Source organism: Elephantulus edwardii, unplaced genomic scaffold, assembly GCF_000299155.1.
Source record: "Elephantulus edwardii isolate Elephantulus edwardi_28Jun2011 unplaced genomic scaffold, EleEdw1.0 scaffold00108, whole genome shotgun sequence".
Classification (NCBI taxonomy): Eukaryota; Metazoa; Chordata; class Mammalia; order Macroscelidea; family Macroscelididae; genus Elephantulus; species Elephantulus edwardii.
The window spans coordinates 10,248,565-10,270,339 of NW_006399858.1; the positions used below are offsets into that span (position 1 = coordinate 10,248,565).

At 40.7% G+C, this 21,775-nt stretch overlaps 1 protein-coding gene across 1 annotated transcript in view; it reads right to left on the reverse strand.

Annotated features, from left to right (window-relative positions):
- The window catches only part of RORB (RAR-related orphan receptor B), a 278,025-nt gene that overhangs the window by 4,490 nt on the left and 251,760 nt on the right, over window positions 1–21,775 (reverse strand). Inside the window, exons 7-9 of the mRNA XM_006891994.1 lie at window positions 21,245–21,352; window positions 18,530–18,640; window positions 14,020–14,132 (exon numbers count right to left, since the gene is read on the reverse strand). Coding sequence (XP_006892056.1) covers window positions 14,020–14,132; window positions 18,530–18,640; window positions 21,245–21,352 — 332 coding nt within the window. The remainder of the gene's footprint in view (window positions 1–14,019; window positions 14,133–18,529; window positions 18,641–21,244; window positions 21,353–21,775) is intronic.

Consider the following 21,775-nt stretch of genomic DNA (forward strand, 5'->3'; position numbering starts at 1 on the left):
ATATATCTGTATATATTTATCATATGTTGGTTGTTGTTGTTAAGTGTCATCAAGTTAAAAGCTGACCCTCCAGTGGGTTTTCAGAGGCTATAAATGACACAGGAGGAGATTCTCCATCTTTCTTCTACGGAGCAGTTGGTGGACTCAAACCTCCTGTCTTTAAGTTGGCAGCACAACTCCTTAGCCACTATGCTACCAGTGCTCTCTGTGAATCATGTTGTTGTTGTTGTTAGGTGCCATCAAGTCGACTGTGACTCACAGTGACCCTATGAACAATAAATGTGAGCTTAGCCTTATCTTGTGAAGAAATATATAGGGTATAGAAGACAATGTTTAATAATTTTTAATGTCTACAGTGTGTAAAACGTCTAAGTCTTACAATCTGAACAATTACAGCCTTTTTACATATAATTTGGAAACATTTACAATTTAGCCATGGAGTGTCAAAATTAGCTTAAACAAAGTATCACTGTCATCAGATTTACTGTGAGAAATGAGTGTTCTCTTGGAGAGAACACTTTTAGAAAAGATAAGCTTGTTCACACAGCTAACCAAAGACACATTTGAAAACAATGATATAATAAATCCATCTAAGCACCAATTAGGCTCCCTGTGATCCTTACCCTGTTAAATAATGAGAACCCATTTCAGACTTTGATGTAAAAGAGGAAATAGATAATTAGTTACTTTGTTGCTTTTCAAAATCAGAAATTTCCACTCTTTCATTAGCTTTCCATTTAACAACTAATGGCTATCTAACCATGGAATGAGCAATTAAAAGAATGGCATCAGGATTGGAGCTATTGACACATTCATTAAAGAGCTCTAGAACGGATAAAGAAACGAAGGGACTGGGGCTTTCCAGTTAAGTATCTACACAGCTATTTAAAGAACCCATAAGCAGCTGCTTTCAAATTGTTTCCAACTTCTGCCAAGTCCATGTGCCGCACAGAAGAATTATGTTCTATAGAGCTGTTACAGTTAGGACTTTTCAGAAGCAGAGGATCATAACTTCTTTTCAAGGTGCCTCCAGGTGGGTTTAAACTATCAGTCTTTTGCTTAGTAGACATGCACTTAACTCTCTGCACTACCCATGGCTATTCAGAGAGAGGGATAGACATAAACACATAGAATCTGTCTATAGAATTGCAATCACTCTCTTTCATTGCTGTCAAGTTGCAACTGACTTACAGCTGACCCTCTAGTGGGTTTTTAGAGAGTGTAAGCTGCATGAGAGGAAACTATCTGTCTTTCTTCTGTAGAGCATCTGGTGGATTCGAGCCATCTGCCTTTGGGTCAGAAACACAACCCCTTACCCACTCAGCCATCAGAGCTCATATACAAAGGATGTTGCATTGACAGCCAAAACTTTCTCTCTAATATTATGAGTTACTTAAATGTTTTTCTTTCATGTTTTTGTTATGTGCCGTCAAGTCGCTTGCCCTAAACTCTGCTCTGTCCTGTGCCAATTGCACTGTCTCTGACACTCCCATCCTGATTATCCCAGTCACTGAATCAATCCACCTCATAGAGGGCCTTCCCCTCCTGCACTGTCCCTCCACCCTCCCAAGCATGAAGTCCTCCTCCAAGGATCGGTCTCGCCTCACAACATTAGTTGCAAGCCTATTGGGTAGCAGGCACTTTGCTAGATGCTGGGATGCCCCAAGACAATTACAAGGTTCTTGATTCTGACAGACCTAAGGAGACAGATATGAGTCAATTATGCCAACTGAAAAAACTGTGTCAAGTTCTGTGGAAGGATGGTGAGAGAAGTGGTAGATAATCACGTGCTCTGGCTTCTGGAAAGGGGAGCTCTGGTGCCGTAGGCCATGGGTGGTTGTGTTGTTAACCTTGTCATGCCCGAGTTCATGCCTCTCTGGCAGTTCAATTCCACCAGCAACTCCAAAAAAAGAAAGATGAGCAGTCTCCTCTCATGAGATTTACAGCCTTGGAAACCCAATGAAAAGTCAGCTATGGGTCAGTTCTGACTTAACATCAACTAGTTGAGTTTGAGACTTCTGGATCTTCCCTGACATGGTGACATATGCAGTGAGCTCTGACAAAACAATGCAATGTAAGTATTGAGGTTATTGAAAACCCATTGTTGTTGAATTGAGCCTGATTCGTAGTGACACTATTATTGTTGTTGTTGTGTACCATCGGATCATAACTGACCCTCCAATAGATTTTCGGAGGCAGTTAATCTCATGGAAGGGGATTACCCATCCTCCTCCCTCAGCGTAGCTGGTGGATTTGAACAGCGTGCCTTTGAGATTGAAGTACAGCTTCGTACCACTAGGCCATCAGAGCTCTCATAGTAATATAAAGGAAAACTCTCCCAACCTCCAATAGCATTTCTTAAGCTGTAAGCTTTGTGGAAACAGATTTCCACATCTTTCTTCTGTGGAGCAGCTAGTGAGTTTAAAGTATGGTCCTTTCTCTTAACAGCCAAGTACGTCACCACTGCACTAACATGGCAGGGGGTGGGTAACACTACGCAGGATCTTATCTCAAGATCTTGTGGCATTTGATGAACTAAAGACGTTTTGGAGAAGTGAGAGATCATGTTCAGATGGAAATGTTGGGGCGGTAAGGCCAGATTGTGTAAGATTTTGTCATCCACGTGGGTATTTTAGAAGGAGTTTTTAGCAAAAGTCAAGAAGGAAAATGGAGATGATCAGTTCAGTTTTGAAAGGTTCACTTCTGGTCCAAAGGAGAAACTGACTTTTCTATGTTTTTGCAGGTAAAGAATATACAAGTGTCTACTCTACTCAAGCCCTTTGGGAAATTATTTTAAACTCTTTTAACCAGATGGCTCACACAGAAGGAGACAACAATTTCAGAACACTTTTTGCACATTGCAATTCCCCCTAAAGTAGCTATTGAATGCAGAGAGCCTTTGAAAGCTTTCTATAATCACCTGTAGTTGAATTGATGAGGTGCAAAGCTTTGGAGGCTTCTATATACAACTCCATAATAATTTTCAATTTTTTCAGTGTGTATAGGAATCACTAGGGGGGCTTCGTAAAAATGCAGATGACTGGTACCTACACCTGGGACCTCTATTTCCATAGGTCTGAGGTGGAACTCAGAACACATGTTTCAAACAAACAATTGGATATTAATGTGGTTGGACCACAGGATTGACTTTGAGAAACATCAGTCTAGAAATTCAAGTTCTATAAATTTGAAACTCATTTTCAAAGTTGAAAAGCAAATTCTGCATTGCATTTGAAACAATCTTGGGACCTGATTGTCAAGTTAACTGCTTGTCAGGAAGTAGAGAGGGGGTTAGTGTCACTAGGGAGGGGCATTTCTGTTCTCTTAGTTTGGTGAGAAACTAATGAATTCCGGAGTCCCTGTTGTTACAAAAAGAGGGTGAACTTAGTGATAAAGAGAATAAGTGTTGGTGCCAGGATGCCTGGGTTTGAATCTTGGCTCTGGTTCTTACAGCTGTGTGACCTTGGGCAAGTCATTTGACAGCTTTCCTGTCACATGACAATCAAAATAATCCCTGTCTCCAAGAGTTGTTAGGAATTCAATACTAACCCACTGCAGTGATTCCTGGCACGGAATGACAAACTACGTGTTAGCAAACATGCTTATATTCCCACTTGATACTTCTTTTAAGGGGAGAAATGTCAAGGCCATTTGCATGCAGTCAAACAACACTGAGGACACGAAACAACCGTAGCCATTAACCAAATGCTCTAAGCTGAGTCTATGCAGATCATGTGCTGGTGAATGGGAAAACCTGCCATTTAAATGTCATGAAAAGAAAAGCTTTGGAGTTGATCTTTCTATTAATATTATTATTATTAATTTCAATGAACATTTACAGAGATTGTGGATTTCCATTCATTCATTGTTGCACTTTTCTCCCCACTCATCCCAACCCCAACCCCAGTTCGCTCTTCTTTAAAAGCAAAAGAAAAACTTCTTCATTGGTATACAATCCCCCTGCACCCCCCAACCCTCACCACGAATATACTCCACTCTGCAACCCCCATTTCAAACTCTTATGATAATCACAATGCCCTAAAATATATTACTTTTAAACTGTTGATCTTTCAAAATTACTTTTCTAGCCATTGTTTGACTTTGCCACAGAGAAAGGGTGGGAATATGTGAATAAGGTGTGTTGGCCTATTCACAAGGGAACTGGATAGTCACACCAATAAATTGAGCAGATCCAGCCACAGAAGAGACCTTCCTCACTGTCAGTGAAGAAGAAAGAAGAGAATGTAGCACATCCCTTGGGGCCAGAAATTCTTGCTCCAGTTACCCCTACAGCGACAGCAGCCATAACTGAAGCAGAGGACCAGACAGACCTGACGTGAAGTGGAGGTGACTGCTACCTGCCATGGACAGAATCAGAGCAAACCTAAGAGCCTTTACCCAAGTTTGTTGGACAACTTGGGGCAGGGAGACAGGAGGGGGGAATGGAGGAGCCAATATTGGTAGGACTGAGAACTTTTTCAACACTGGTATAAAGCCATAAGGCTTAAGGCCGAGATGCCTGCATGCATGTTTTGAAAGCTGTCCTGACTGTATTCTGCTACAACTCTCGATTATGACCTTTTGACTTTCTCAACATGGTTCTGTGTTGTCTGTGATCTATCACATCAGATTTTGGACCCAGCAAAGCAGGAAGATTGATGTTGATATGAAGTGTGGGACCTCATGTCTGACCTCATGGGAATTAATTCCCCCCCCCTTCGTGGTTGACGCTGTTGATGGGAACAGTTCCTCTTTGCGAAGCTGATAAAGGTCAGATATGGCTGTCCGATCATGGCCTTTGCTTTTTTTTATGAAAGCAAAATCAAATTTATTTTAATTTTCTTGTGGTAATTTTAAAAAGTGGCTTAATTGTTAACTGTGACTCATAAAAGAAAATTCTATCTACTAAAAATCCTAAAGCATTTTTCATGTTCTTAAGTGAAGGAGTGATAGGGGACTGAAAATGTCTAAACCAAACTGAAGTAGCATGGTGACTTAGTCCATAGGGAATTGTGTTTTAAAGTCAAAGGTCACACCTCTCTGGTGGTTCAAAGCTGCTACGGACCCCAAAAGAGAAAGATGGACAATCTCCTCCTATGGACAAAGAGTGAGAGTGAGAGTGAAACCCAGCTCAAAATCCCAAACCATTGGCATCATCAACATCAATGAAAAATGCTTGCATCACCCAGAGACCTAAAACATGTATAAAAAGCTGATCCAAATCCTTCAATGGTTCTTCAAATACACTGGATATCCTTACTTTTTAAAATGTATATGGACACTTGTTTCTTTTCTGCCCAAAGCTGGGATATAGGTTAGGATTCAGCTCACTTTCCTTCTGTGAGCTGTGGAGTCAATTTCTGCTGCCCATCTGTAGAATGGGCTCAGCGGTGAGGATGATTTTTTGCTAAAGAGAAGTGCGACATTTGAGCAAAGAACATCAAGAGAAGAAAAGGGTTTCCCCAACTTCTGTGCTGTGGGATGAGCTTGATCTAAAGGCGTCCAGCCGCCTGTGTGGACAGGATGCTGACAGGCGTATCCATCATGTGGGAGGCACCATGCGTGGGCTAGGAGGCTGCACACAGGCAGTGGCAACCCTCGTCAGGGCCCAGAAGGGACTGCTCAAGAAAGCAGCAGGAAGTCACTTATTGCTCATTAATATTATGTACTGCAGCCCGGGGACCCCCATTTCAAAGGGAGACCAGAGCCGCCTCAGCAGCAGTTAATGGCTCAACAACTTTTCAAACAGCTGGGGAGGTGATCCAGAAACACTTGGCGATGAAGGGGGTAGCCCATTTCAAATCATCATGAAATTCCTTCATGTTTAAATAATTCCCTAGCAGGAGTAGAGTGAGGGCTATAAAAAGGCATTTTCACATTCATCTCTTTCTTATGACAAGCATTTTTTTTCCAGGAAGGAAGCGGTTGCTCATACCTACAGGGTCCTACAAGCAGAAAAAGCAGCTGCTTGAGCAGAAATAATAATCCTGCTTCTCTCCAGAGGGTGATCTTATGAGAAAACTCCCAATTTTATACTCGACACTATTGATGCCAGAAAAATGGAGCATGTAGAGAGTGAGAGTTTCCTCCGGGTCACTCTGATGTCCTCCTACCAAGAGCAGGACCCCAGGAATGGTTCACTGATGCCCAAGAAACATCAGGAACACTGACAAAATTAGGACATCAACTGAGGTTGGATACAATCCATTCATATTCCATACTTGTTTGTGGGCCTTTGCTTGGCCAAACCAAGAGATCTGGGTTTCTGAATTTGAGATTTATGCCCAAGTTGTTTGCCTTCTCCTTATCAAACCTGCCTCATTCTTAGTATTCATGTTGTATCACAGGCTCTTATGACTCTGGCCATGGCTGATTGAAGTGGATGTAGATACTGCACCAAAGCTCGACCTGATATTTGGAATCGGAACAGAGTCAGCATGTTGCTCTGTAAATGTGGTGGGTTCTATAAGTAACCTAAGGGGCCAGGAAGGAGCCATATTTTATTTTGAGGACCAGGGATGCCAAAAAAGACGGGCATTCAGAAGCGTGAGAAGAATCATGTACATACCTAAACATACATACACAAACAAATGGCACCTTAAAGACTTCCAATTCCTTATTCGACTACATTCCAGAATGATGGTTGAATTTTTGCCCTTGGACTCTGTGCAATACCACTCTATTGTTGTTTTATTTATATTATATTTTGTTTTACTAGTATGAATTAGTTTTTATTTCTTGTAACCAAAGAGCTTTAGCTTTTGTATCAACTGGTGACTTGAAGAATGAGAAATAGAGTTAAAATTTATCTTCTCATTTATACCTGATTCATTTGTGGGACAATCCCTAGGATTCTGGGCTTTTGTTAGGTGCTGTCAAGTCAGAAATGACTCACAGATGACCCTCCAGGGGGTTTTCAGAGGCTTTAAATTGCATGAGAGGAAAATGCTTATGCTCTGAGAAGCAATTGGTGCATTCGAACTGTGTGCCTTTAGGTCAGCAGCACAGGTCCTTACCACTAGACCACCAGACTCCCAGGAACTTTGGGTATTGGAATTATATAACATATACTAGCAGACTATAAATATTAAGATGGCTTGAAATATTTTTGTCTTCCATAGAAATTCCTTAAAGAAACCTCCAGGAAGGGCAGAGACAACGTGCTAGTTACTACTACTAATACTACCATAGTCTTTCTCTCACACTTTGTGCATGCTTACGGTAGATGCAAACTGAAGAAGGAAACTATCCCAGGAGAAAGGAAGGTTTTTAAATAGAGATAAGAAAGGTGAAAATCTGAGACTGTGTTGATCTGTTTTCTGTACTGTTCTTATTCCTGCTTTATTTGATAGTGTATGTGCCACAGAGACCTGAGGGGGACTGCTGGGGTATCAGTGATTGGTGGCTACGGGGTATGCTAACTTTGTTGCAGTTCACTGAGAAATATGGTGAGGATGTAAGAACTTTTCAGTGTGTGTTATATTGACATTTTTTAAAGTATACAAATTTTAAAGGAAAACAAATTCCCAATAGATGGAAATCATGCTGGGAAAAGTAGATGGTTGGTAAAGAGCAGAAGACTCTCAATGGGACAGAGTGATGTATTGACTGCCATGATGGGTCATGAAGAGGGCACAAGGTTTAGATCTGTTGTTTACAGAGTCACTATGAACTGGCCTTTACCACTTGCTCAACACAAAAATAACAAGAAGTAATCAATGGAAGTTGGAATGAGAGGGCCTCCAAACACAGGACGCACCATCTGGTTAAGGGTTCCCCAGGTGTCTACAAGGTAGACAGATCATCCTGTGCAAGACCAAACTGAATGCAAATCCCTGTCACTGACCATCACCGATGCTCGTTGGGTGTCAGCCCTTTGATTCAGACTCATTGTGACCCCCAGGGTTTCTTAGACTGAATTCTTTTGTGACAGTTCATTATACCGTGTAGCTTTAGATCACTGAGAAGGAGATCTTGCATGATAGATATTAATGTGTTGCTGCCCTTGGGTAAAGTAAACCAGAAGCCAGAATCTTGAGTGAAAATTCTGTTCCATCCCCTCTTGAGACCCCATTGGAATGTGGTGAGTCTTACTGTAGGGAAGAGCTGGATTGTGGCTTTGTTCACATAGCAAGGCGTTGGAAACAACCCAAGTGCCCATCAACAAATGAATGGATAGAGAAGCTGTGGTATATTCACACAATGGAATACTACGCTGCATTGAAAAACAAAGAACTCATGAGATATTATTCAAAATGGGTGACCCTGGAGAACATTATGCTGAGTGAAATATCTCAGTCACAAAAGGACAAATACTCTATAGTGCCACTGTTGTAAAACGGGACTGACATCAGGGTTGAGGGAAGATAGAAAAGGAGGGGTGGAATGATGTATATTGCATTGAAACAGATGAGGGGGAGAACTGATTAAAAGGGACATTTGAATGGGTATTCTTGTCATTACTGAAGTCCGGAGTGAAGGCTGCATAGTGGAGTGGACTTGGGTGAGGGGGATTGCATAACAATGAAATAATTTTTCCTTTTCAAAAAGAAGAATGAACTGGACAGGAGGGGTGGGCAGGGAGAAAAGTGCAACAATGAATGAATGGAAATCCAAAATCTCTGTAAATTTTCATGAAAAAAATAATAATAATAAAAAGAAAAAAAAAGAAGTAATAAAAAAACCCCACCCTGAATATTTGAATTGAAGTGGTTTTCCCTTCTCTTATGCCATAGCTAGGAGCATGCCCTTTTCTTCTCATCACAGTGCTGTGTGTCACCAGGAATTGGAGTCAGCTTGACTGTCAAAGGATTTTTAATAAAAAGAGCTCCATGGCTTGGAGAACAGAATCGTTGATAATATTTGCAGTTCAAATATTCACTGCTCTTGGGCCTCACCTATCCCTCACCCCAGAAGTATTCACGCTGATCTCAATCAAGTGAAGAAAGAGAAGCACAGGTTCTCAATCCCCATAGTGGTCATCAGCAAGGAAGTAGGCATCTCAAAGTGGGTCACTACAGCGCGCCGGGGTCACAGGGATGAGCCCTGTTTGGGAACCTGGCAGGAATGCTGACCTCCAGGCTTGACGAGCTGTGGATCTGTCTGTGCAGCTCTGGGTCTGTGATACCATCCTCCTCTGAACCACCAGAGTGTAGAGCATTAATGTGAATCTTCCAGGCTCAGCAAAGTCAGCCCTTTTATTCACTTACTGCAATGGAAAAGCATCTAAAGCATCTTTTAAAACATCACAATGGATGGAACGCTGGAGGGCAAAAGAGATCGTCAAGAGGAACCTTTATTTTTCTCTTATAGAGTCAAAGAATATTAGTGCTGAAGTGACCTTAAAGATCATTCAGTCCAAACCACTTGCTTCCCAGATAAGGCAAGGAAATTCAGAGAACAGATGGGCTGCTTCCCTAGTCAGATGGGACTTAAAAATATATATGTATAGTATTTATACAGTTATATTTCTGTATGTGTAAATATAAAATACATATATATGTTTTAAAAGCTTTAGGAAAAATGACCAGTGTGATCTCATTTCCTGGCTGCCTGTCAATCTATTATCTAAAGCCTAAACATACCTTACATTTTCCAACCTCTCTACCCTTGTCTCTATTACTTGAGATGCCATACTTCCTCTTCTTACTCAAACTTGTCCATAATTTGAAACATTTTCCATTCATCACTAATTAGATTAGATATTCCATCACTTAGACAAGTTCCCTGGTGAAATACAATTTCCTCAGTCAACAATAACTACAATAGCTTCTCCGACAGCACTGCCTTATTGCTTATGATGGGCAAGGCACGTCACACATATTTATTTCTCATTTGAGCCTCAAAATAACCACATGTGATTAGCACTTTCTCTCATCACATTTTATAAATGAAGAAACTGAGGCACAGAGAGGGTAGCCACTATTCCAGGGTCACTCAGTTTAGCAAGTGGCCCATTATAAATACATATATATCAGTGTATGGAAGAAAGGAAGAAGTGGGATACCTTGAGGGGTTTAACCCCTTAATCACATAATATCCTGGTTAATATATAGAATGAAATTCTCTAGCTAATAAATTATCCCTCAATATTCACACCTTCCTGGGGTTACAGAAGGAGGATAGATTAGCCAAATGCATTGTTAGCTAAACCAATTTCAGAAAAATGGATCAGTAGAAAGTGTGTTCTTTAAAGAATCTCTACAACTGTGCATGATACCTATGCCTCTAACTTGCTGTCTGCTACACTTGTTCAGATTTCAGACAGAATACACATGTCTTAGCATATTGCAGAGAAAACAATTCTAGTCCTGATGCCAGAGGGTTTAGCTTTAGTGAAAGTGCCTGGACTTGGACACAACATTTTGGCTATGTGTGCATTTTTTCATCTGTATAGTCTCCTAAGGTCCTTCAAGTTCTCCAACAGCATCATGAACCAAAAAAATTTTAATGCTTTAGAGATGTGGTAGAGGCAGAAGATCTCTGAGGTTATGAAGGTAAAAGTTGTATTTCTGAAACATGAATGAATCAATGGTGGGACAACTTTTCTTGGATTGAAATAAAACTATGATTTTGGGGTTATCATGCTGAATAGGTTTCTGCAAAGATCCTTAAGACAAACTAGGAAGAAAAGTCTGGGAATCTGCTTCTAAAAGCTCAAGTTGGAACCACTGCATAGCTGACCCGTCACTGGGTTTCTAGTGGCCACGAACTGCATAGTGGGAGATTTCCCACCTTTCTTCCTTGGAGCCTCCAGTGGATTTGAACCTGCAGAGAGGTGATACCTCTGAATTAGCAGTGCAATTCCCAATGGACTAGGCCACACGAGCTGGAAACCCTTTGGATCATGAAAGATCTACCCATGACCAATTGATTGTGGGAACAGCTAAGGATTGGGTAGCATTTTGTTCTTTGTTTCATGGAGTTCCCATGAGTAGACATCTATTTGACACTGTGTAACAAGTGTAACAACAGCATTAATTTTGGGGAGCATGAGTTTGAAAAGACACTCCTACATGCAAAGTACCAAAGCAGCAAGTATTAAGGAGATGACACCCTTACACTGGATCTCACTTGACAATGGAAGAGTAAGAATTGGACAAATGATGTGTTCCTCCAACACATGCAGTGCAGAGCTGGGAGAGACTCAGAGTCAATGCTCCTCCTATGTCACAATCTCTCCACATTTGTTCAAATAACATCTTATTAAAATGAAGACTGTCACAAAGAAGCCAATGGCAACAACAGTAACAGCAACAGCACATTATCTGCATATAACCTGCAAAAGCAAGGCTTTGTCACCTGGCTCCAACGAGCTTTAAACTAGAAATCTTTTAATGCTTTCTCTGTGTTGCAATATTACTTTCCTGAGAAGTTAACCATACTTTTTCCACTAAAGATGATACAGGAAGGAGAGTTAAACTGAGCAACTGAGCTCTAGTAGATCTTTTATAGCTGGTCTTCCCCCACCCACCCCGACATTAAATATCTTTCATTCTTCAATTTGTCTGCCTTGTTCTACCTTAAATGCCTCAAAAGTTCCTGTCACCACCAGAACACTGCAAGGTGAGAGTTGTGCAAGCATGAGGATTTCACTCTTCGGGGAGGAGGAGTCACAATTTCACAGTGTCTTGGAGTTTATGTCCTACATATCCCATTTGAATGTCTATGCAGAAGCAATAAATTACAATCATTTGGTAAGTAAATAGACAAGCTTGGCTGGTTGCTTTTTTGCTTTGTTTTTTGACAAGTAGACAACTGCCAAAGCCAAATAGAGATGATTTTTGTGAAATTTTAGATTTTATTAAAACCTTAATAGTTGAGTAGTGAGTTGCCTTGCCCAGCATCTTGGGAAGAGTCCAAATGCAGGAGACATCCCTTCATTTAGTTAACTGATGCATTTATGCATAAATGTCACTAGGAAACACCAACAGGAAAAAAAATCTGAAATCTGCTGCCATTGAGTTAATTTTGACTCGGAGAGACTCTGTGTGTTACAGAGAGAAACATCTTCTTGGGGTTAGCTTGGATGTGACTCTTTTGGAAGCAGATCAACAGGTCTCCTTTCTGGGGACTCTTGTGCAGGTTCATACTGCTCGTCTGTAGGATAATAGTGGTGGCAAATTGTTCACACAGCCCAGGACCCTTAGAGGAATCTGGAATACTCGCTCCTAACTGAAGAGTTGAAGGTTTCAATCCTCCCATGGTTGCCTTGGAAAAACACCTGGCAACCTACTTCTGGAACATGAGCCGTTGGAAATCTGGTGCACAAATCTACTTTGTGGGACCGTGGACCACACATAGGTCTCCACAGGTCAGCAAGTAAAGAGTTATAGAGACTTCTACATTTGTTGTTAGCGTTACTGCTCTTTCCCACCCTAGGTTTGAAACCATTTTGAAGTTTGGCTCTTGACTGGGAGAAACAAAGGTACAGAGACCAGGTGACTTGACCCTGACCACATAGAGCATATGGGGAAAGTCACATCAAAAAGAAGTCTTTCCCCAGTGTGGAAATGTTCTTTTCAGGGACAGGTGTTTTTCTACTGTTCTTCTATTTAGACAAAATGTTGAAGCAAAATGATGAAGTAGCATTTTTAATTCATCACTGTTTTTTCTCTCTCTCTCGTTATTTTTGTTTAGTAGATTGCAAATACAAAGTAAGATCTGACAGTGTCTGCAAGTCTGACTGAGCCTTTACCTTTCTGCTTTTTTCAAAAACAAAGAACTTCAAGGTCCAAGTTGGATGGTTTTAACAATAAAAATATAAAGAGCTGTATGTTTATTATCTGTAACCAAAAATAAGCTCAATTTGCTAGTTTTTACCTTCCAAAATTTCTGTTCTTAAGAAATCAAAGATAGTGAAGATCGAAAAGAACTCTTGCCTTCTTAAAAATTCCAGTTTTAAAGAAATAAATGCAAGATTTGAAATCATGCTGGTTTGTCATTGCCTCTCTTTTATGCTTAGTTTACTTTGATAAACAACTTTTATAACTATTCTCTTTAAAATTATCATTCTTAATTAAATACAGTCAAGAAATTGATGGTATACTGCCTGCATTTTGCCTCTAGAATAACTCACTATTTGGAGAGAACTCTGGGGCAGGACTTTCAAACTTATTTACAACAGAGAGGCATTTTGTAAGTTATTCCTTCTAATTTTTCATGCTAGGATTACCTATTAGAACATACCTAAGAGGAAACCAGGTCATGTCTACTAGATTATGACCAGTGACAGAGAGCTCACTCCTTCACAGAATAGTCTATCTAAAGAGAGCTCTGGTGGCTTAGTGATAAGGAGTTGCACTACCAGTTCAAAGGAATATGGTTCAAATCCACCAGCTGCTCTGTGAGAGAAATATGGGCAATCTCTTCCTGAGTGATTTGCTGCCTCTGAAAACCCACTGGTTCTGACATGATGGTACACAACAACAATAACAACAACATGCTCCACAATTCTCATCATTTCATAGTTCTTCCTCAGTTAGACTAATCGTCATGCTCTTGCTAAATGGTGACTCCTCAAGTGGTACAAAATCTTCTATCTTTGCAGGTGATTTTAAGCACTTATTTCTAGTTTGTCATTTCAAGTTTTCCTTCCTCAGATGAAAGCTGACTCACTCCTTTCATATGTCTTATTATGCCCTGAGTTCAGATCTGTCAAGATCATCTTTCTCTAAGTCATTCTCCCTCCAATTTATTGCAATCCACCAATCTCTTCTAAAAATGTGTTCTCCCAAATTTACGTGACTTTTGGAGTAATTCTGAAGTTTCAACTGCAGAGAAAGTCCTCCCTTTTACTAGGTAAGGCTTTTTTGCTCATGCTTTCTCTTTGGGGGGCTATATATCCACAGGTGATGGTTCATCTTTCTCCTGTGGAGCTGCTGGTGGAGAATGTGGGGAGAAGCTTGAACTTTGGGCTAGCAGCACAAGCTTGCTATGGACTATGCCACCGGAGTGCTCTCCTATTTAGAACTCTGAGACCTCTTTCCACGATTGTCAAACTGTGACGTGAGAACTTACCTTTGCCAGTGTCTCATCATCCAGATGATTCTTCTGAATCACGTGTTGAAGTGCAAAATAAATTTTTTCCTGAAGTTTCTGGACCTTCCTTGGTTCTATCAGCCAGGCTCGGTCTGACAAAAGGAAAAGAATGAAAATGAAGGGAGAGAGTACAAGTTTTGCTTTATTTCATCTGCAAATATAAGTTTTAGTCCTATTTCATATTATCACTTCTAAATTGCTCCTGAGAACAGCTTTAACTATACAAAGAATATTGACATAAAATTAAGATGGAATTAGATGTGTTGGTTTTTTTTTCCAGAAAAAACTTCTTCATGTTACTTATTGACTGTGGTAATTTATATTTTATCATTAACTGAATATATGTCTAAATTTTCCCTCAAAGTGGATGTAAACAATGTGAAGAATCCTTCTTCACTTGTGAAGAAAACTGCTTGTAGAGGGACAGTTTTGATAATTAGATTCCCCTTTGCCTTTCTGGGTTTATTTTCTTACCATGTGTGAACTCAAGGCTTTATTACAATATAGCATAAACATGAATCAGTTTTTTAAAAAAATTATTCTGGAGACCTAGTTTTCCATATGGTATCTTTAGATTATAGATAGGGAAAAGATACGTCATTCTCTCTCTCTCTCTCTCCTCGCTCGCTCTCTCCTCTTTTCTACCTTCTGGAGGGTGAATGCACCACGGTGACAAAGTGCATCCCATCGCCCATGCCTTAGACTGCACTGTGAAAAAGGAGACACCCAGAATTTCTAAATGCTGAGCGAATACTGATGGAAAAGAACGTGGACATGATCCTCCTGAAACAGTTCAGGTCAGGTGAGAAACTTGAGTCTGTAACCCCAGACAGACAGTTCAGCAAAGGCTTACGTAAGTGAACACAAAAGCCTCCATGACAATGGTCAATCAGAGTAAATGAAGCTTCTCTCCCTTCCCCTTTGCTAAGTTATCTGGAACTGCACACACAGCGGCTATTATGGCAAGAACCAAGGGGAAGTTTGGGGCCTGGCACAAGGTGGAGCCTACACAGACTGGCAATTTGTCTCCTCTTTTTGAATATGGCTCCAGGCCAGGGAGGCAGACAAGGTGTCCAGAGTTGTTGAAGGCTATGAGTGTGATGAAGGAAAGATCTCATAAATCCAAATTCAGCAGAATGTAGTGGCTGTACAAACCCTTTCTAGAAGGATCTAATCAGCTTAGCCAGTTTCTAACTTGGAGAAGACTTGCCTTCTTTCTGTGGCATCGCACCTTCATGGATCATTCTGAGTCCTCTAAGTTCTCTGCACCTGAGCCATAATAAATAAGGCGTGATCTTTGCTGTCTTAAATATATGTTTCTGGGTATGGACTTGCCACAATTGTGCACAAATAGGAGAGAGGATCCACAACAATCTCTTGGAGCAAAGAAGAATCAGAGTGAACCTACCTCCTTAAGCCATAAACCCACAGGCTTAGAACCAGTGCTTTATTGAACTACACTCAATAGAAAAATCAAATACATTGAGAAGCCATTAGGAGAAACATGATTTGGCACATAGTTGCTATGTTGTTAGGTGTTACTGAGTTGATTATAGCTCATAGTAACCCTATGAAAAATAGATCAAAACCTTGTTATGAGGAGTAAGTATTTAAAGAAGCAATTGGATTTTAAATGGAATTTTAGTAGTAACATTTCAAGTGGTAAGGTTCGTCTCGGAGAGGGTGAAACCAGGCTGCTCCTTGGAGGCAAGGATTCTGAAGCTTCATCTGACATACTTTGGGCATGTTGCAAGAAGGGACCAGTCCTTGGAGAGGGATGTGATGCTGGGGAGGGTGATGCTTGGGACAGCTCGGGAGAGGAAAACCCTCGATGAAATGAATTGACTCAGTGACAGAGGCAGTGGGAGTAGGTGTGTCAGAAATAAAAAGGTTGACTCAGGATAGAGCAAGGTTCAGAGGTGCTATGCATAGGGCATTATGAGTTGTAAGTGACTTGATGGCACACAATAACAGTAACAACAACAACAAGCCATTTCCATTTTTTATAAAGTGATTATCAAAAATGGAAGGAAAACAAAAAACCTTTTATGAAGCTATGAAAGATCTTATTAGTAATCATAGAGTCTCAGGGATAAAAAGTATAATTGTTGTTATGGGCTGTCAAGTCACTTGCAACTCATAGCGACCCTGTGTACAACAGTTTTGGAAGGCAGCTATGCTCACAACAGTTTTGAAGCCCGCCCTGACCTGAGCCAGTCTCACTGACTCCAACATACCTAATCACATCGCCCGATTTATAGTATCAATCTCCTCTGGAGCCTTGCTCTGCTGTGCTGTCCCTCCACCCTTCAGAACATGATGTCCTTTTTCAAAGACTGGTCCCTTCTGGCCACATGCTGGGATTATTGGTAGAAATAGCTAGAATAACATGCCACTGAAAATGAGTTAAAAAAACTCAACGCATTGTGACCGTTAGAGTGGATACATAGCACGCCCTCCAGTGGTTTTTCAGAGGCTGTAAATTGTGGGAGGAGATTGCCCATGTTTCTCCCGTAGAGCAGCTGGTGGATTTGACCTTCTAGTCTTTGGGTTGGCAGGGCAACTCCTTATTCACTATGCTATCAGAGCTCGTTATGAAAATATGTTAGAGTATAAAGAAAGAGAACTTGCCTCTAGGGTTTAATGAGTTACTGAAGGAATGAACCAAATGAGCATAAAAATAAGGCAGGAATGTGTCTTTCTCAAATATAGAGAGCTGTCAATGACAGTGCTATCCCTTGTTTCCAAATCTAACTTAACAGAAAACTGAATTAATGGCACTTGATCCTCTTTATGGCTAAGCAGGGACTCATCTATTTATTAGGATTCTATACATAGCAAGTGTACATATATTTTAAGAAATATTTCCATTTCTACAGTTTCATTTGACCCATAAACATTATCACATCTTAACTTCTTTGTAAAATGTTGGTACTTCGTGCTAGAAATTTCTAGATTGTTATAAGGGGCTTACACTACTACCACAAAGGTGGATAGTTCGAACTTATGCCGCAGCGCTGCCAAAGGGGGTCCTGGGGATCGACTTCTGCCAAGATTACAGAGAGGAAGCTCAATGGAGAAGCTCTATTCTGACATACGTGGGGTCATCATGAGGGTACAGGGCACCTGACTTCTTGTCTGTGTCAGGTGCTCTTGATTCGACTACAACTCGTCGTGATGCTAAGAAGGAGAGATTTGAATCTTGCCCTATCCTGTACCATCCTCATAGTCTTCCACATGCTCCAGCTCATCGCTGTTATCAATCCATCTCACTGAGGGTCTTCTCGTTAGCTGACCTACTTTCCCAACTATGATGATTTGACTGGAAGCCCCCCGCCCCTTCTCTTTTTTTCAATAGACATTGTTATGCTTTAACGTCTTTGAAAAGGTTTTGGTATTTTATGCCATTATTGAGCCAAAGGAAGGCCTTGGTTATAACTGAGGCTTTGGGAGGTCATGTGTTGAATTTACACTGGTTGATGTATCAGAGCTGAGTATCTACTTCTACATCTTTGATTCTTCCTTTTCCATCTGCCACAGTCTTTCCCACCTCTGTTGCTGTCCCTTCCTTTCAAAGCTCCTACTGTTGAGTGGCTCAATGCACAGGCTCAACTGTTATCAGAAAGGTTAGCAGTTTGAACTCCCCCACAGGATCTTAGGAGACAAGCCTGGCAAACAGTTTCCAAAGGCCATGGAAACCTTACAGAGAGGTTTTATCCTGCATACTGGGTCCCATGAGTTGAGACTGACTTCATGGCAACAAATAACAATTTTGCTACGTGTAAAGACACCAACAATTGTCTGATATGAGCACATCAGTGTCAATTTGGGTCAAAAACCCAACAAAGGAGCAACAAAGAGAGGAAAGTATATATTTATTTTTGTCCTATGCTGGGTATTTCATTTAGGTATATTTGTACCAAACCTCAATCTATGAGGCATTTCCCGCCCCCTCCCAACTATGTCCTTTATCTTTGAAGTTAAAATAAAATTTTACTGTCACCTAGGCCACTATCTATTTCCATTTATCTGCTGAACAATTTTGCTTCTCTGAATCTGGAATGATCCCTACCACATGCCAAACTTTTGCTTTTGGGACAAAACTGGTCATAGTAATTGGTTAGAGGAATTTTTTTTCCTTTTTGCATTATCCAAAAATATCATAAAACTGCTAAAGAAAAAATGGGTTATTTTAAAGTTTCTCCTGAACACATTGGCTTACACAAGTGGGGCTGATATCCAAGATAGAAAAATAGGTTTCTTCAAGGAAAAAAGGGAGCTCTGGAAGGTCAGCGTGTAGAGTGCTACTGCTAACCCAAAGCTGAGCTTCTCTGCAAGTTCGAATCCATCAGTGGTTTGGTTGGAGGAAGATGGGAAATCCCCTCCAGTGCAATCCACAGCCTTGGAAACCTGCTGGAAGGTTAGTGATGCGTCGGGTTTGACTCCGTGACAAGGAGCTTAAAAGGTAAGACACGTCAGATCTCCCTACCTGGAGATATCAGAACAGCAGATGAGAACAAAGCAATTTCTTCCTCTGTCAGCTGCAAGGAACACAAATTCTTTGCAAAGTCAAATGCTTCATTCACCAGGTCATCAGAACCTAAAAGAAAGAAAGAAAAGGATATGGAAAAGGAAATTCTTAAATGGACTGAGGAAGCACTAAGAAACTTCTAATAATCAAGAGGCAAGTCAAGGTTTTGCAAACTAGCTAGCTAAAGAAATATTTCTAAATTCCTGTGTATTAAAAAAGATTGTGCAAGTCGTTTTCCTCTTATGCTAATTGGAAAGTTAGTGTTTCAAGTCCACCTAAAGGCTCCTTGCACAAAAAGACCCAGTGACACACTTTGGAAAAAATCAGCCATTGAAAACCCTTCTAATGTACCGTGTTGCTCTGAACACATTTGAGATTGCCATGAATAAGAGATTCTATGGAACCTGTTTTTTTGGTGTTGTTTGTAAATATAAAGAGTTATTTAATAATTATGCTAGAACCCGTCTCTGAAGTGTCAATTCCAACCCACAGTAACCCTATAGTATCAAGTTATAACTATTCATATATCTTTTGCTCATGGAGCAGCTTGTGGGTTCAAGCCTCTGATCTTTAGTTACTAGCTGAGTACATTACCACTCCATCTATAGACCTTCCTGGAGTGATAACAGTGGGGAGATGCTGGGCAGCGTCTTGACTGGGTGATCAGAATTAACACTCCCACTGAGAAGTATACCTTCCCTTGTGATTTCTACCTGGGAATGCATAACCTGAATCTAATCTCAAAGAAGAAAATGATTTCCCACTAAAAATTTACTTCTAAGAAGTGATTTAGAGAAACCTTTGGAGCAGAGATATCATTCATAGAAAAACAGAAAACCATTAGCTGAAAAGACAGTGTCCTGTCATTTTAGAGGCTCTGCATCCAGTGATACTGGGTTGCTCTGACCTGAGCTGTCAGGAATTTCTCACAGCCTGGAGATATGGTACTCTCCAATTTAGTAATTTCCCTGGAAATTTGATTGAGGAACATGGCTTGTTTATTTTTACCTTCGGGCAAATGACTCACTGGTAAGCTGCTTGTTGTTGTGGAGAGGTGCCGTTGAGTCGACTGACTCACACACAGCAACTCTAGCAACAGCGGACTTGAACTTTGCCCCATGTGGTTCATCCTCAAGATGTTGGAAATGCTCAAGTTCACTGTTAGAGTCACTGGGTCAATCCACCTCGTTAAAGGTCTTCCTCTCTTTCTCTGACCCTCTATCTTTCCCAGCATGGTGTCTTTTTTCTAAGGACCGGTCTGTCCTGACAACATGCCAAAGTTAACTTGCTCTCAGTCATCGTAAACTGTGTTAAACTCATGCTTCATCCTTAACCTGATCCCTTGTACATGTTTCTTTTATGAAGTTGGAAATATACTGACGTTGTTTGCGAAGACTTTCCCTCCTTTCTTGAAAATCTAGCCTCAGAGATGGCATGGATGTGTATCAGCTGCAGAAAGGAAACTTTGCCAGCCCTGATGGATATGGGGTTGGCCACTGTATCAACTGACAGCACAAGGTCAAGGGACAGTGCCCTTCTCTGATGCCTGTGGCAGAATACGGAACAAATGGCATTGCCAACCGGGAAACTTTCCTGGCATCAGTCCATCTTTGCTAGTGTTCCTCTTACTCATGGGCTTGCAGTAATGACAGGGTGGGGATAATACGTAGCGCTTCAAATGCACAAGAATTCTTGTCCTCCATCAGTAATGATCCAGAAATGATTTTGGTTATATCAGTACCGACTGTATCTATACCTCATACTTTGAGAATGAACAGGGGGGCAAAAATCATTGCCCTGGGTGAGGAAAAAAAAAGAGAAGGAGGCTTCTTTCAATTAAACTCTGTAATTATTAATTTCTACAAGAAACTTAAAGAGTTCACCTCCATGTGAACCAGTGGTCTATACAACATAATCTGTAAAGCAATAAACTGGAAAATAAAAATTCTTCAAAGAATGACATACAATGCTTTCTGGCTTTTAAAGAAGTGATCTCAATTTATTTCAGGATGAAGGGTGGAATAAAAATGAGTTGAAATTGTCTTGTCAGCAGCGAATAACAAAATGTCTCAATAGCTTTGTGGATCTTTTCTGTCTTCCAAATTTTTGTTGTTACGTACCATCAAGTTGGACCCAACCCTTGGATGACCCTCTAGTGGGTTTCTAGAAGCAGTTGATCGCACAGGCAGAGATTGCTCGTCTATCTCTTGTGGAGCAGCTGGTGGATTTGAACCACGTGCCTTTGGATTGGCAACATAACTCCTTATCATAACTTCCATGATAGGTGGCATCATTGTAAGATTGGGAGAATTAGATTGGAGGCTGGAGGCTGATTTAGTGCTTTCCTATTGAATATCAAGACTCTAAAATTCTCATGGAGAGTTCTTGATGGTGTAAATGGGTAACCACTAGATTACAGACCAGAATCCACATAGAGACACCTCAGAGGAAAGGGCTGCCTGTCTACTTGAAAATCCTGTGGCATGCACTTCTACTCTGTCACGAATGGCGACACCAGGGATTGGAATTGACACTATTCAACTGATTACTGGTTTTCTTTTTCTTCTTTTAATGAATATGAACAAGACAAAGGACTTCATCTATGTATGGTGATGCAAGTGGGAAAAACTGATGATGGGTAATAAAATTATGTCATCAAAAAGGGAAACATACCTAAGGCTTTGAACATTTGCATTCCTCCATATTTTCCTTCAAAGAGAACAGTGTTGTTTAGTGGGTTGAAGGCACGACACATTCTCACTAAAACCACTTCCAAGCAACCTAGAAGTTAAAAAACCAAAATTAGGTATATACATACACACAGAGACAAACACACATATATGTATGTTGTTAGTGTCACGTATTATTGAGTCAGAACCATCTCATCACTGACCCTCCAATGGGTTTTCAGAGACTATAAATCACATGAAAGGAGATTGTCCATCTTTCTCCTATTGAGCAGCTAATGGATTTGAACCACATGCCTTTGGGTTGACAAGGAAATTTCTTATCATTAGGCTTTTAAGAGCTCCCCTTATATATATGAGTGTGTATAGATTTAGATATCTACACACACACACACACACACATATTGTGTTGTTATGTGCTGTTGAGTTGACTATGTCTTATAGCATCTCTATGAACAACAGCTCTGAACTTTATCCTGAGCCAACCTCACCATCTCTGACACACCTGACCTCACTG